Genomic DNA, 14,820 nt, shown 5'->3' with positions numbered 1-14,820 from the left:
AAGGAGGAATTTGACACATTTTCTATCATTATTCGAGATCCTCCCCCCTGGTTATCGAAACATCAATCTACACAGATCTACGGAGTATGCACTCCAGGTTTCTCTTCGTATTCTCTTGGGTTGACCTGTTCGATGGCAGGTCTAACCGCTAGCAGTTCTTGTATTCATGCCGCTCTTTCAGCCTGAGCGTGTTGCTGTGATTGGGGGCGGCTGCACGGGAATCACCTCCTTCTGGGCGCTGCAGAACTCCTCCCACGATGTTCATCTGTTCGAAGCCTCAGCCGCTCTTGGTGGGCGTGTCAAGACCCTGCCGTTTGAGCATAACAGCAACCGAGTCGATGTGAACACCGATTCGCCCAATTTCAATGCTGAGGCTTCTCGTCAGTGCCATTCTCCCAGCATGTATCTTTCAGGACTAATGTTCTCCCTCAGCCAACCTGGTCTCGTTGTTACACTACCTTGGGGTTACCACCGTCAAAGCTCCGTTGACTTTCGGGGCCACCGATGGGATCAACAGCTTCCAGTGGTGCGGCAGCATGCTGAAAAGCATCCTTATTCGTCCATGGATCTTATGCAATATAGAAACCTATCGCATCCTATCGGATGTTATTTGGCTAAAGTATTTGGCCGTGGATGTGCTTGATACTGGTTCACAGGCTTGTAAACCCACCGAGACTGAGCCGCCGTTGTCTACGCATGAGTATCTCTCAGGCGAAGGATACTCTAACACCTTTCTTGAGAACTACCTAGCTCCACTGCTGTCCATACTCTGGAGCACTAATGCTGGAAGGTTCCTGTCGCGGCTGCCTGCGAAAGCCCTCGTCCGGTGTCTGTATGATCATCAGTTGTTGAAACCCCGTCAAGCGTCACCGAATTGGCGTTGTATCAGACCAGGGGCGGGCCAGCTCATCGAAGCCATATCCATGAATTTCCCCAGCTCGAAGGTGCACCTCAAGACTAGGGTCCTAGAGGTAGTTCAGTGTGGGAAGAAGTATGGTATCTTGACGTCCGATGGCCAAGAGATGTTCTTCAATCACGTCGTCTTTGCGGTGGACAGCCATGAGACCATCAAGCTCCTTGGGTCGCACGCCACTGCGCAAGAAAGGGAAACCATCCAGAACTTGGGATCTACCAGAAATATTTCGGTTTTACATTCAGACCCTCTCGTGAGTCTCAACTATCTTTTGTTGTAAAGTGGGGTATTCAATCCCGAATCTTCTGCTCACCCATTTGAACCAGCTCATGCCCAATGCCGAGTACCCAGGGCCTTCCTGCAACTACATCATCGGGCCCAGTAACCACCCATCATCACACATCTCTAGCCTCGGTTACATCGCGAATTTTTTAGAAAGCATTCCCACACACATCTACGGACCCATATACATCACCCTGAACCCCTTCACCCCACCGCACCCTAGCCACGTGCAAGGCGTATGGGAGTTCACCGACCCAGAGCCCAGCGCTCAGACCCTCCTTGCGCAAAGCCGCCTTCCTTCCATACAGAACAAACGCGGTCTAAGCTATGGCGTGTACTGGACAGGTCGCGGACACCTAGAGGACGCCGTCACCGCGGGGCTTAGAATCGCTATAGAAGACCTAGGCGCCAAAGTCCCTTTCCACGTGCAGTACCACCAAGACCCGCTGGAGGCAGCCAGCTCAGCGCCTCCACGTCTAGGCTTGAAAGAGAACCTGATTCGAACCACGCTCCGTTTGGTCCGCGTCTATATCCTCATCCTGAGACTCATTCTGGTCCTGTTGAGTGCTCTACCGAATCCAGCAGCCAGGGTTAAGGCTCGTTTTAGACCAATGTGCAACAAGACCGGTGCAACGAAGACCTCTTAAACCTACCATAAGCCATTGTGGAGATGGAAAGACACTAGTCAATGACGGCGATGGGAAGCGAAGATCCGAATACTAGTTGACATTAACGTAAAATAGCTCATTCATAGAAAAAAAAGCAGTCGCTCTTTCCCAGTTTAGAAAAACCTGCCATACAAAACCTACAGTCACACCAGACATGGTATACAGATTGCTTTGCCTGGTATGTCTCTTTGTTTGTTTTCTTGCTTTCTTCTCTCCTTCACGAACCCCTTTCGATTCCAAACCCTGCTTGTTTCTAGAAGCTCACATTAAATCCAAACAAAGAGACATCTTTATCGCGCTCCATTTATTTGAGGTATTTCTCACTATCCTGGTTCACGATCGAGGCACTCCTCCGCGCATCCAGGAAAAGATCTTCGCACTCGGCCACGTCGGCTTCCTCGATACCTCCCGGGCGTCCGTTCACCCGGGCGAGAATGCTGGCGGGGGTCAATAATTGCAGGGCATACCGCAGGCTGACCTTGCTGCCGTGTTCGGCGACCTTGTCCAAGGCAGGGTCGGTGATGTTGAGTCCTTCCGTCTTGGCGCGCAGGCGAATGATGGTCTTGATCTCGTCGGGAGAGTAGGAGTGGGTGGGGATGATGAGGAGACGGGCGAGAAGGTCGGGAGGAATGCCGTGGGCGGCGGTGATATCGTCCGTACCGCGGATGACGGTGTTACCGCGGTTAGAGGCGAGAATGACGATGGGGGAGATGGAGGATTCGAGGGCGCGGTTGAGGTATGTGAAGCACTCGATGTCAAGCATGTGAACCTAGAAGAACGTCAGGAAACGCCGTGGCGATGCAGTCGAGCTCTACATACCTCATCGATGAAAAGAACACCAGGAACAAGCTCCGCAACACCTTGGTCAATGTACCGGTTGACGACCTTGTTGATCTCCTGGCGCAATTTCTCCGTGATCTCGGTCTTCTTGGGCTTCATGAGTTGTCCCATCATGCTCATCACATCCTGTCCACCCTGGGGCCGGGCATTGGCCGTATCCAGATCATGCAACGTCACGTCCTGGACAATCTCCTTCTTTTTGTGAACCTCTCCCTTTGGCACGGGAACGTACTCTTCCGCTTCGAGGTCGAACTCGGTCGCATAAGCGTCGGAACGCCCGACACGCTTGCAGGCTCCGGTGTTCGCTTCAATGTAGATGACGTCTCCCACGGTGACCCGCTCCTTCTGGATGGCTTCGTAGATGCTGGGGTCCAGGCGCAGCTTCTTGGTACCCTTGGCGGACTTCAGTCCAATGATCAAATGGCTGATCGTGCGACCGTATCCTCCCAGTGGGTTCTCGGTTTCTTCGGGGGTAAGTTCCGTAACTTCACCCTCGTATACTTCCTTTGTTTCGCGGACACGGAGGCCTATCGATGAATTAGAGATGATGAGTCTTCCGCATGGGCCGACCATATCGCGTACCAATTGCCCTCCGGAAGTTCTCCATGAGCGCCTCTGTTTTCTTGACCTCAGCCGAGTAGATCTCACTACCAACAATCGGGCAGAACGGGACTTTGGTTCCCAGCTCTTGCGACACGGCAAGGGCGAGAGCCGTCTTTCCAGTTCCGGGACCACCAGCCAGAAGGACAGCCCGGCCAGCCATCTTCTTTGCCTTGATCAGATCAACCACGACACCGCATGCCTGCACACCAAGTCCCCGGGTTAGCATCTAGCCTCACGAGCTTCCGACGATTTGGATGACAATGCGGTCGCGTACCTCACGGGCGGCTGTTTGTCCAACGAATCCATCTCCGGATGCCTCTGCAGTACCATCTAGTCGTAGGCCCAGACCCTTGATATGCGTGTGGGCTGCTGTTCTGTTCTCGCGCGAGTTGCCCTTCACTTCACTGATTTGAACCATGGTGAAGGGATTGCGACCTCACTCAGAAGCCACAGGAAAGCGATCGTGGAGGCGAGGGGAGACTGATGAAGCTGGAGACGCGAAGGATCCAGGAAAGAACTGACAGGATCAGGCAAACAGGCGATGATGGAGGAAAGGCAAGTCTGGATGCAGCTGCTTCTGGCCGAAATTCAAGCGCAGCTGGGGGGCTCGATCAATGAACGGCGTCGGTGGCCAAGGCGGTCAGCCGCGAGGCCCCAAATTCTTTCACCAACCGGTGCTGGACGGTCCACGCCCGTCTCCTACGGTCTTGTCCGCCGCTGCTGTGCTCTGTCGGCGCCTGTTCTTCTCTTTCTCCGGTCGATTCCCTGTCATGGTCGACTGCCCCTCGACCTCTTGATCTACACAATGGCGGGTTTACAGTCTCGTTCGGCCATGTCCCTTCCGTTCTCCCTCTCTGCGGCTTTTCGCAACCTCTCCCTCACGACCCCCAAACGCTCCTTCTCTACGACATTGGCGGCGCAAAAGACGAGAAAGCTCCCGGACTACATTCCTCCCTACCCCTACGGACCCAACTATGTCTTCAAACAAGCCAACTCCGGCCTCTACGCCGGCACGATGATCCGCTTCGGAAACAAGATCTCTAAGGGCCGCAATGAGGGAAAGACTCGCCGATCCTGGAAGCCCAACGTTCGTCGGAAGAAGCTCCACAGTGAAGCGCTCGGGGAGGATCTCTTCATCAAGGTCACACGGAAGGCGCTGCGCACGATCCGGAAATCCGGTGGACTCGACAACTACCTTCTGAGCGACCGGCCGGGGCGCATCAGGGAGATGGGAATCTTTGGCTGGGAGCTGCGGTGGAAGATCATGCAGACGCCCAAGATTCAAGAACAGTTCCGAGAGGAGCGGAAGAAGCTGGGTCTGCCCGAGCCGCCTACGTTCGAGGAGTGGGTGAAGCAGAAGGAGGCTGAGATCCAGGCGCAGGTGGAGGAGGAGACCAACATCAGGGAGATCACGAAGCCAACGTACAACGAAAAACAGTACTAGAGACATGACAGGCTTGTTTCTAACAAAGTCGATTTGAGACAGTCGATTTCGGGTGATAATCTGGTGACCAACGGATGGGCGTCTGTTGTATTATTATTTCTACGGTCATGGTGGACAGCGTCAGTATACCGCGTTGATCTCTTGCGGACAGTGAGGACGACGACTGTACAGCTATTTAGATCTTGCATGGACTGCTTGGATTTGCGTGATTCGCTCTTCAGTGTATTTATATGTTGCCAATGCGATTTGGGTTCGATTAGATGTGATGTGCAACCGGTGCTGGAGAGGGCTACAGCAGGCAGTCTTGCAGATACCGACAGACGGACGGGGGCAAGATATGCAAGTGAATTGGTTACCTTGTCTATAGACTAGACTTGTTCCATTGCTGAGAAGCCAAGGTAGCGTTTGGGTGCCCCCGCGATGCAATGCATTCGTAGAGCATGTGCGGCATCACGTCTCCACGTCCTCTCGAACAGGAAGGACCCCATGATCAAGGAGATCAGACCGCAACATCTATACCCATTAGATTGCCTTGGAAGGCCTCTCATCCCGGCTCAGCTGCAAGAGCTGGAATGCTGCCATCTCTCGGACCAACAAAGATCCGCGGGCGCCAATGCCGGATCCGGCAGGGGAGCCGTGAAGCCGGATCAGTTACGAGCAGTGACGCTGACCCCGACTGCTACGACGATGTGCTAGAATGACCTGATCCAACAGAGTCCGCTCCGATCCTCCTCACATCCTTCTCGGTCACCCAGCATCCGCTCGCTGGGGACACATACGCCCATTATGCAGTTCGCCTTGCCTCCGCGGAGGACCCCGATAGCCCCTCCGTACGCTCGCTCGTCCCGATTCTCCCTCCAGCGCAGGAAGCAGCTCAAAGCCGTGGCCATCCTGGGATTGGCCCTCCTCACCGTATTCTTCCTCCTCTCCCAGCTCTTCTATACCAGTACAGGAACCCCCGCCGTACCAGCAGGAACCGCCGGTGTGGTGATCGTCACCGTTCTAGACCGGGCGGGTTTCAGCGACGATTACATCCAGAAGATCGTCAAGAACCGCGAGGACTATGCTAAGCGACATGGTAAGGGAAATCTGCCGGCTTCTCGTGTTAAATACTCAGATGTCTTACAATTGAATCCAGGTTATACGAACTTCTTCGCCAATGTGTCCGACTATGAAACCGCCCTCGATAATGCCCCGAGATCCTGGGCCGTCGTCCCAGCCGTCCGTCACGCAATGGCCTCGCACCCATACTCGAAGTACTTCTTCCACCTCGACGCGCACTCCCTTATCATGAACCCGGGCAAGTCGCTCGAATCGCATGTCCTCGAGAAGTCCCGTCTCGAATCGCTCATGCAGAAGGACGTTTCCGTCGTGCCCCCCGATAGCATCATCAAGACCTTCTCGCATCTCCGAGCCGAGGATATCGATCTCATCGTCACCACCGACGAGGAGGATATGTGTCCCGGAAGCTTCATCCTGCGACAGGGCGACTTTGCCAAATATTTCCTCGATTTCTGGTTCGACCCTCTATACCTGAGCTACAACTTTGCGAAGGCCGAAACTCATGTTCTGGTAAGAGACACTCCCTCTTGGCTTCTATTCTGGCCCGTATTCTTCAGTCAAATTGCCCATCACCGTTCTATTACTAACCTCTGCGGACTTTTCTTTTCTTTTTACTTCCTCTTTTACCTTCCTTTGTTTCCTGTGTATCACTCAACTAACCCACGTCATCACCTTTGTCAGGATCACATCGTTCAATGGCACCCAACCATCTTGGCAAGATTAGCTCTGATCCCGCAACGAATCATCAATTCGTACAGCAAGGATTCCTCCGGCGCTGCTGTCGACGGCGTCTACAAGGACGGTGATTTTGTCATTCGCTTCCTTGGCTGTGACACCGATACGAAGCGGAGCTGTGAGAAGGAATTGGAGCCGTATTATCGTCTCTGGGTGAGCAAGTTGAAACATGAATAGTCTTTCCCCATCCTCCTCCCTGTTTCTTTTCGTAGTTTATTTTTTGCCTTGCCTTGCCTCTTAGCTTGGGGGTAATGTACACCTAGATACCTACTAGGGAGTTTTGGGTCTGATTCCGAGAATCAATCGGTGTTTGGGGAGTTTGTGATTTGGTCGTGGATTACTATTAGTTGTTATGGATTATGTATTATGTATTATTCATATATCAAGCGAGCGCATTGATTAGTTGGCTATCGATGGATGGATGGATGCTGCATGTATCAATTGCGTTAACATGGTCTTGACTTGAATTATTCTTCGCGTAAAAATAAACTGCGCATGACTCTCGTGAAACTATAAAACAAACTAGAATCTATAATAATAATAGTAGTAATAGGTTACATGCGAAGAACAACTGTCATGCAAAGAAAATTCCCCCGTAATACCAATGACCTCTCACCTCAACACTGACTTTTGAGGCTAATGCAAGGTTCCCGTGGTATCTACTTGGCTGTCACCTGCCAAGACACGTATGCGCGATGCGGTCGCATCCAGCATAGCTATTTCACTACCATGCTGGCTGCTGGTTGCTGGCTGCTGGCTGCTGGTTGTTGATCTAGTACAGACCGGGCAGGATAACGAAGCGCTTACGCTTGTACTTGTCGCCGAATTCCTTACGGTAGCGACGCTCCTTCTTCTTCGCCCAGATGGCCATCTGGGCGGTTCCGACGACGATGAACAGGAGAACGCTCCAGCTCATTCCACTCAGCAGGTAGACGCCCACCCAGCTGACGACCTCGAAGAAGTAGTTGGGGCAGGTGACGGCCTTGAACCCGAATCCGGAGGGAATGCCTCGCTCCGTGGTACCGGGGCGACGGAGGTCGCGTAGTATCAGGTGGGCGTTGAGGTTGGCCAGTTCACCGAAGATGAAGAGGGCCAGGCCGCTATAGAGGAGGAAGGCGTCCTGGTTGGTGGTGGCGGGGGAGTCGGGACGGAAGACCCAGTAGGCGATGTTGAGGCCGGCTAGGACCCAGTAGTGGCCGCTGTTCTTGATAATGTTGCGGGCGGGCATGGTGGCATTGCTGAAGCGGTGGACGAAGATGGTTTCGTATTCGCGTTTAATGAAGTGGATGGTGAGCAGGGCGCAGACCAGGAGCTGGAAGAAGGATGGTTCGGGCAGTGGCTGGTCGAAGTTGAAGTAGACATATGGGCGGAGGGGGAAGAGGAAGAGGGCTGGGATGAAGAGTGGTCCGAGGTATTCGATGATGTAGACGGTGCGCCATCCGAGCTGGGGGCCTGAGGATAATGGGATTCAGGGTGAGTGTGGGGGCGTCTCAGTGGAATTGAATGGGTATCATGTCAGCTTATTTTCGTACCTAGATCTTTAACGTGCAGGACGCTCTTCTCCTTCAGGCCGGTTCCGTCGACGGTCGAGTCCTTGGAGTTGGGGACTACGGTGCGGTCGCTGCCCTTGGTGATTCTGAGACGGTGGATGGAGAAGCCCGAGGCTTCCGCGAGCTTGTTGTAGATTTCGGCAGTCGAGGCATCGGGGGAAACTTGGACTTGCTTGGGGAGCTTCTTGATAGGTTTGCCTGGTTCGTAGAGTCTAGGTTAGAATTGAGGCTATGGATGGACTGGCGGGCGGCCGGAAACTTACCCCGGGGCTCAACAACTAATGTGAGGGACGCCATTGGGAAGTGCTGGATTTACACGGGCTCGTGATGATTCGGCAGACAGACGGGTAATTGTCTGAGGATTACACCACGTGAGCTGATGTAAGAGCACAGTGCAAGGGTTCGTGAGAACTGTGAAGGAGATGGCGCAGAAGGTTCCGGTCAGCGGAAGAGAGTTGTTGAGCGCGCCGCCCAGCAAAAATGGTGCTAGTTTATACTCGTACCCCAGCCAGTTGCAGTCAGGCACCTCGGCCCGGGAGGATCACGTGGGACGATCTGCCGGGGTCCGGCCTCCGTCTGCCCCGGCAGCATTTTCAGCCCTTCGACTTGCGGGACTTGCAGTCGGAGTACTCCGTCCTTCACCGTAACAAGTAACAATGGCCGTGGTGAGCCTGAGGCGGTGTTTGCTTTTTGCTTCTTCCTTGTTTGGGCTTCATTGTTCTTTTGTCCTCCTTGCTCCCACGTTTTCCCAGCCTGCTGTTTCCTTTGTCTGACATGCACTACAGTACATACATATAGTCACTAGGGAATATCACATCCCAACCTAGATAAATATTGGCCGGGTTGGTATGCCACTGCACAGGAGGTACTATGAACCGGAACAACCAATTTTCTGGCAGCTGTCAGGTCAAAGCCTGGGTGGGAGAAGCTGGTGAAAGATAAGTTAGACCAGGAGACAGTGACCCAAAGAGTCAAAAAAGAATACAGAGAAAGAGCAGCTAGACAGTAGACACATGATAAAATACTGAGAGCTGACAATGCAAACGCCCTGTATCAGCCATTGGATCAGTCAACCAAACAAACGCGCCCGCCACGGATACCCCGATTGATACACACATCACTATAACTATAATAGTAATATTATCATCGTCGATGCCAGCTGGGGCTAGCCAGACCTATCTACTAGCGTTCCGCAATGCAAATAGTGTCGCTTTAGTCGCAGTCGGTCAGCCAGCCTTCCTTGGCCCCCCGCGGTTTAGAGTGCTAGTGGCATGTAACTATACCCCGGCACGGTTTGGCCCACCCCTACAAATACCAGTTCGCGCACTTGACAGCCATCCCCCCAGCAAACAGCTCACCTCTGCAGCCCGTGCTAGTCTAGTCCCCACCCACCTGTGGGAATAAAAAGGAATTGTTCTGATAGGAGTTCCCGGGCCATGATCACTCACCACACTGCTGCCATGCTTTATTCATCGACGGCACCCCAGGTGTCGGGACAACTGATGCTGGATCCGGATGGAGAACCAGAGTGGCAGAAGAAGAATGTGGATAACCGAATACCAATGACCAACTTCCAACCTGGGTTCCTCCTCAGGCCCCCCTCCAATATGCCAATGATCCAATCGTTTCCCCATGGCGGACTTCAAGCTCCAGCCGCAGATCGTCCCTTGTTTTTGCCCGGCTGAAAGAGAGCGCCAGCCAGTCTGGTCGCCGGGGTTGGCCAGTGGCACCCACCTTCGATGTCTCGCGATACGGTCCGTCCGTGGCCATCCCTCGTATCTGTTCGGCTGTGCACGCCATACTTACTGTCTTAGTGTAGATAGGCCACCCATCGGGGCCATCTCACTAAGGCACGTTCGATCATAGTCCGCATCCGTCGGTTAGCCTTGCATACGATGTGAACTCCGCCGTGGCCATGTCTCATGCACGCGAATCAGAAGCCCGTCTGCCTCGCTCATCACGTCTGATGGGCCACTCCTCGTCGTGGACAGCATGCCAGGGCCTGTCATCGCCGATGAGTTTTCTTATTCATGCTTCTCGGGGTTGCCGACTCGCGGGTTCTCTCTTGGGCCGCCCTTATGATGCCGCTGACCAGACCTATAAAGACCGTGTCTGGGATATCCTCTCCTTATTTTCCTTCCATCCCCCTCGTGCACATGCTTTCTCATGTGCATCCTTGCTTCTCGTGTATATTCCTGTTCACTCCCTCTGAGTCCTTCTTAGCCTGTGTACTGTATACTGGCTTCGATTTGGTTTATTTTGTGTTTGGTTTCCCCGCATTCGATAAGTCGCTGTTCGCATTCCTCGGTTGTCGGCTTGGCTCCAGACGTTTTCATCCCAGGGTGAGCAACCTTTCTATGACTTCATGACCTTGGCCCTTGTTTGGGTCTTTCCATAGACCTGAGAGTCATGCGAGACTACTATCTACCCCTCTCTCTCTTCGTCAGTTAAGCATAATTGGATCATGATGCTGATCTTGGCTTGTGCGACGTACCCAGCAGCGTTGGGCCTATTGGACCACGACTTGTATACTATAGTACGAAATGTCGGGAGCAAATAACCACTCCATCGTGAACGGCATCGGGAATACAGTTTCCCAGGTCGAGAAGGTTGTCTCTGCCTCATTGCGACCCTTGCCCACAGCAACAGGCAATGGGACCTACATCACGGAGCCAAGCCAGACAGGGCTTGTTCGCGATCTTAGCCATGTCGATCTTAATGATATCAAAACCCTGATTGAGGTGGTCAAGGATACTGCAACTGGCCAGCCAGTCAACGATAGGCACTATATCATGGAGCGAGTGATCCAGGTCAGTTCATCCGTCTCCCGCATCGTTCAGCAGGAACCGTAGACTCATCCTAAACCGAGCTTAGCTTGCCGCTGGACTGCCCTCGACTTCTAAGGGTGGGAAAGATTTGACGAACACGTTCCTCAAGCAATTGTGGAATGACCTGCAGCATCCACCCATCTCGTAAGTCGATCATGAACGACTTCTTGTTAGAGACTAATGGCAAATCGAAGTTACCTCGGCCGAGAGTCTTCCTATCGCAAAGCCGATGGCTCAGGAAATGTACAATCCCCTCAAAAGCTCTATGAGGCCCTCGTTAACTTATATGCTATCAGAATGTTCTGTGGCCCCATATTGGAGCAGCTGGCACCCACTACGCTAGATCTGTACGCCCGAGGACTGTCCAGTCCCCTGCACTTCCGAGTGCTGAGACGCTGTTCGCCTCTCTTCTGGAAAGAAGAGAGTACAAGGAACACCCAAATAAGATATCCAGTGTCCTATTCTACCTTGCTTCCATCATCATTCATGGTGGGTTCTGCGCAGCTCATGGATTTTAGGGTTCTGTGACTGACATGCACTAAGATCTTTTTCAAACCGATCGAAATGATTACACGGTGAGCTTGACGTCGTCATATTTGGACCTGGCGCCGCTGTATGGCAACAATCAAGACGAACAGGACTTGGTTAGGACATTCAAGGATGGCAAGCTCAAGCCGGACTGTTTCTCCAGCAAACGTGTTCTGGGCTTTCCGCCTGGCGTTGGGGTGCTACTGTTGATGTTCAACCGCTTTCACAACTATGTGGTTGAGAACTTGGCTCTCATCAATGAAGGCGGTCGTTTCACCAAGCCCAATGAGTCCAATGGCGAGGCTTATGCGAAGTACGACAACGATCTTTTCCAGACCGGTCGGCTAGTCACATGCGGCCTGTATATCAATATCATCCTTAAGGATTACGTTCGAACGATATTGAATATCAATCGAACAGACAGTCTCTGGAGCTTGGATCCTCGAGCCGATATTAAGGACGGCTTGCTAGGTAGCGCCCCAGGTGAAGCTACGGGCAACCAGGTGTCTGCTGAATTCAACCTTGTCTACCGCTGGCATTCTTGCATTTCTCAGCGGGATGAGAAATGGACGCAGGATCTATATAAAGATCTGTTTCCGGGAAAGAATCCCAATGATGTCTCGCTAAGAGAGTTTGTCAGGGGCGTCGCTCAATGGGAGGCGGGCCTACCAGAGCAGCCCGCAGAGCGTGCATTTGCTGGATTACAGCGTAATGCAGACGGCTCTTTTGATGATGGCGATCTCGCCAACATGTTCGCAGATAGCGTTGAAGATTGCGCAGGTGCCTTTGGTGCGGGCAACGTCCCGTCAATCTTCAGGAACATCGAGGCTCTCGGCATCATGCAAGCGCGCTCCTGGAACTTGGCTACCCTCAACGAGTTCCGCAAATTCTTCGACCTGGCACCCTACAAGACCTTCGAAGAAATCAATCCTGATCCATACATTGCCGATCAGCTCAAAAGATTCTATGATGAACCCGACCTGGTAGAACTCTACCCAGGTCTCATCGTAGAGGCTACGAAAGACCCGATGGTTCCAGGAAGTGGCCTGTGTACTAACTTTACAATCTCAAGGGCTGTCCTGTCCGATGCAGTGGCTTTGGTTCGTGGCGATCGCTTCTACACGGTCGATTCAACCCCAAAGCATCTCACAAACTGGGCCTATAATGAAATCCTGCCTCTGGATTCCGTTGACCAAGGCCAAGTATTTTACAAGCTGGTGTTCCGTGCGTTCCCCAAACATTTCAAAGGCAACTCCGTCTACGCACACTTTCCCCTGGTTATTCCATCCGAGAACAAGAAGATCTTGGAGAGTCTTTCAGTTGCGCGGGATTACAGCTGGGATCGACCGAGCTATACGCCTATGCCGCCATTTATCAACTCTAATTCCGCTTGCCAATCGATCCTCAGTGACCAAGAGGCGTTCAAGGTAACATGGGGAGAGAAGATCGAGTTTTTGATGCATCGCAACAACCGCCCTTATGGCCGGGATTTCATGCTGTCGGGTGACAGGCCACCAAACGCTGCGTCACGTAAGATGATGGGCTCAGCATTGTATCGTGAGAAGTGGGAGAGCGAGGTCAAGAGATTCTACGAAGACATCACTCTGAAACTCTTGCACAAGCATTCGTATCAGGTGGCCGGAGTCAATCAGGTCGACATCGTTCGAGACATCGCGAACCTGGCGCAGGTTCATTTCTGCGCAAATGTGTTTTCCCTACCATTGAAGACCGAGTCGAACCCACGGGGAATTTTTGCCGAGTCCGAACTGTACGAGATCTTGGCGCTTGTGTTTGCATCCATCTTCTACGACGTCGATGTTGGGAAGTCATTCCAGCTTGACCAGGGCGCCCGGGCTGTGACTCAACAGCTTGGGGAACTGACAATGGCTAATGTTGAGTTTGTTAACAAGGCCGGCTTCATTGCGAATCTGGTTAACAGTCTGCACCGCCACGATGTACTCAGTGAATATGGCATCCACATGATCCAGCGTCTGCTCGCGACTAGTGTTCCGCCCGCCGAGATCGTATGGACTCATGTTCTACCAACAGCAGGCGGAATGGTGGCAAACCAAGCTCAGCTCTTTTCGCAATGTCTTGATTACTATCTCTCAGAAGAAGGGTCTACTCATCTACCAGATATTCAACGACTTGCCAAACAAGACACACCCGAGGCTGATAGCCTACTTTTACGATAGTAAGCCCCCCATAGATTTCCGTCACTTTTCCTTGTCATCTGTATCCAACCCCGTTCATATGCATATGCTGATTGTTTTAAGCTTTATGGAAGGGGCTCGATTGCGGTCGTCTGTTGCATTGCCACGAGTTGTCGCAAAGCCCACCGTCGTGGAGGACGGTGGGACGAAGTTGGCTTTTAAACCAGGTCAGGCTGTATTCTGCAACCTGGTAAGTGGAGTCGAATATCTGTGGCCGACTGTCTCCTTTCACATGCGGATACATGCTCACTTTTTCCCAGGTATCTGCTTCCATGGATCCCGTTAGCTTTCCAGAGCCGGAGAAAGTTAAACTTGATCGTGACATGAGCTTGTACGCTCACTTCGGGTTTGGCCCTCACCAGTGCCTAGGCATGGGCATGTGCAAGTTGGCCCTCACGACGATGCTTAGGGTGGTCGGACGGCTAGACAACCTCCGGCGGGCTCCTGGCCCCCAAGGTCAGCTGAAAAAGATTACCGGGCCTGGCGGAATCGCGATGTATATGACTGCGGACCAGAGTAGCTACTGGCCATTCCCGTCGACCATGAAGATCCAATGGGACGGTCCCCTGCCAGCTCTTGCAACGAACTAGGAGGTCAATGAATGGATATGAAAGGAAGACACGGACGCGGACGCGGACACGGACATGGACGATTGACTTGTATGATAAGAATGGAATATATCATTTTCTACGCACATCCAAACTATATATAGTCGGAAAGTACGCCGTAGAATTAGGTTTCTGGACAGGGGTATCCCCTCACCGAAACATCTCCGTTGGCGGATGTCATGTCACTCATGTATCTCCCTGTTTGTCATTCACCCCACCTGCATGCAGTGCCTCCCAGCTGCGCAGACCGGCTTACCGGTTGTTGGAATACCCTGTCCCAGGTTTTCTCGCAAACAAAACATCGCCTCACAAGTCATGAATGAGCGCATATCTCGAAGCCCCGCAGACGAGGCTTGATTGAGCATATCAGGGTCCAGCTAGCACAAGGCCATCGATTCCGCGACCAATCTATTTCAAGTGAGGGGCTGTCCTCATCCGGCGGCTTGAGGCGTCCGAGTAAACAGAAGGAGACGGAGGCCTAAAGGGCTCGTGAGCGGCCTGATGTCCGAATCTTGGGCTCCGATGCACGCCCAAAGTGGGAGAGCT

General features: G+C 52.7%; 7 protein-coding genes across 7 annotated transcripts; 5 read left to right on the top strand and 2 right to left on the bottom strand.

The window, feature by feature from the left end:
- Positions 1-166: 166 nt before the first annotated feature.
- On the top strand, positions 167-1,842 carry BO80DRAFT_348480 (uncharacterized protein; the record flags this gene model as incomplete). The annotated part of the gene is made up of 3 exons (XM_025715459.1): positions 167-380; positions 433-1,166; positions 1,240-1,842. 3 exons carry the CDS (start codon positions 167-169, stop codon positions 1,840-1,842), a joined length of 1,551 nt encoding a protein of 516 aa, XP_025578300.1.
- On the bottom strand, positions 1,838-3,882 carry rvb1 (RuvB family ATP-dependent DNA helicase pontin). Its single transcript, XM_025718805.1, has 4 exons — positions 3,581-3,882; positions 3,286-3,505; positions 2,683-3,230; positions 1,838-2,632 (listed from the first exon to the last, which is right to left on the bottom strand). The coding sequence occupies exons 1-4, from the start codon at positions 3,722-3,724 to the stop codon at positions 2,168-2,170; spliced, it is 1,377 nt and encodes a 458-aa protein (XP_025578299.1). The 5' UTR covers positions 3,725-3,882; the 3' UTR covers positions 1,838-2,167.
- Positions 3,883-4,006: 124 nt separating this feature from the next.
- Positions 4,007-5,160, top strand: BO80DRAFT_422353 (mitochondrial 54S ribosomal protein bL28m). The gene has a single exon (XM_025718804.1). The coding sequence runs from the start codon at positions 4,112-4,114 to the stop codon at positions 4,748-4,750; it is 639 nt and encodes a 212-aa protein (XP_025578298.1). The 5' UTR covers positions 4,007-4,111; the 3' UTR covers positions 4,751-5,160.
- Positions 5,161-5,381: 221 nt separating this feature from the next.
- Positions 5,382-7,052, top strand: BO80DRAFT_375024 (putative alpha-1,6-mannosyltransferase subunit). The gene is made up of 3 exons (XM_025716620.1): positions 5,382-5,828; positions 5,889-6,322; positions 6,494-7,052. The coding sequence occupies exons 1-3, from the start codon at positions 5,537-5,539 to the stop codon at positions 6,722-6,724; spliced, it is 957 nt and encodes a 318-aa protein (XP_025578297.1). The 5' UTR covers positions 5,382-5,536; the 3' UTR covers positions 6,725-7,052.
- On the bottom strand, positions 6,953-8,558 carry BO80DRAFT_422351 (trans-2-enoyl-CoA reductase (NADPH) TSC13). The gene is made up of 3 exons (XM_025718803.1): positions 8,361-8,558; positions 8,080-8,295; positions 6,953-7,999 (listed from the first exon to the last, which is right to left on the bottom strand). Exons 1-3 carry the CDS (start codon positions 8,392-8,394, stop codon positions 7,320-7,322), a joined length of 930 nt encoding a protein of 309 aa, XP_025578296.1. The 5' UTR covers positions 8,395-8,558; the 3' UTR covers positions 6,953-7,319.
- A 1,397-nt stretch (positions 8,559-9,955) lies between these two features.
- Positions 9,956-10,807, top strand: BO80DRAFT_252432 (uncharacterized protein). Its single transcript, XM_025714652.1, has 2 exons — positions 9,956-10,439; positions 10,599-10,807. Exons 1-2 carry the CDS (start codon positions 10,128-10,130, stop codon positions 10,632-10,634), a joined length of 348 nt encoding a protein of 115 aa, XP_025578295.1. The 5' UTR covers positions 9,956-10,127; the 3' UTR covers positions 10,635-10,807.
- Positions 10,295-14,357, top strand: BO80DRAFT_422348 (peroxidase/cytochrome P450 family protein). Its single transcript, XM_025718802.1, has 8 exons — positions 10,295-10,439; positions 10,596-10,907; positions 10,972-11,069; positions 11,120-11,168; positions 11,222-11,414; positions 11,469-13,647; positions 13,730-13,856; positions 13,927-14,357. The coding sequence occupies exons 2-8, from the start codon at positions 10,641-10,643 to the stop codon at positions 14,254-14,256; spliced, it is 3,243 nt and encodes a 1,080-aa protein (XP_025578294.1). The 5' UTR covers positions 10,295-10,439; positions 10,596-10,640; the 3' UTR covers positions 14,257-14,357.
- The last annotated feature ends 463 nt before the right edge of the window (positions 14,358-14,820 follow it).

This window comes from Aspergillus ibericus, assembly GCF_003184845.1.
Source record: "Aspergillus ibericus CBS 121593 unplaced genomic scaffold BO80scaffold_7, whole genome shotgun sequence".
In the NCBI taxonomy this organism is placed as follows: Eukaryota; Fungi; Ascomycota; class Eurotiomycetes; order Eurotiales; family Aspergillaceae; genus Aspergillus; species Aspergillus ibericus.
The sequence above is the reverse complement of the archived record's forward strand: the minus strand, read 5'-3'. Positions and strand labels throughout refer to the sequence as shown.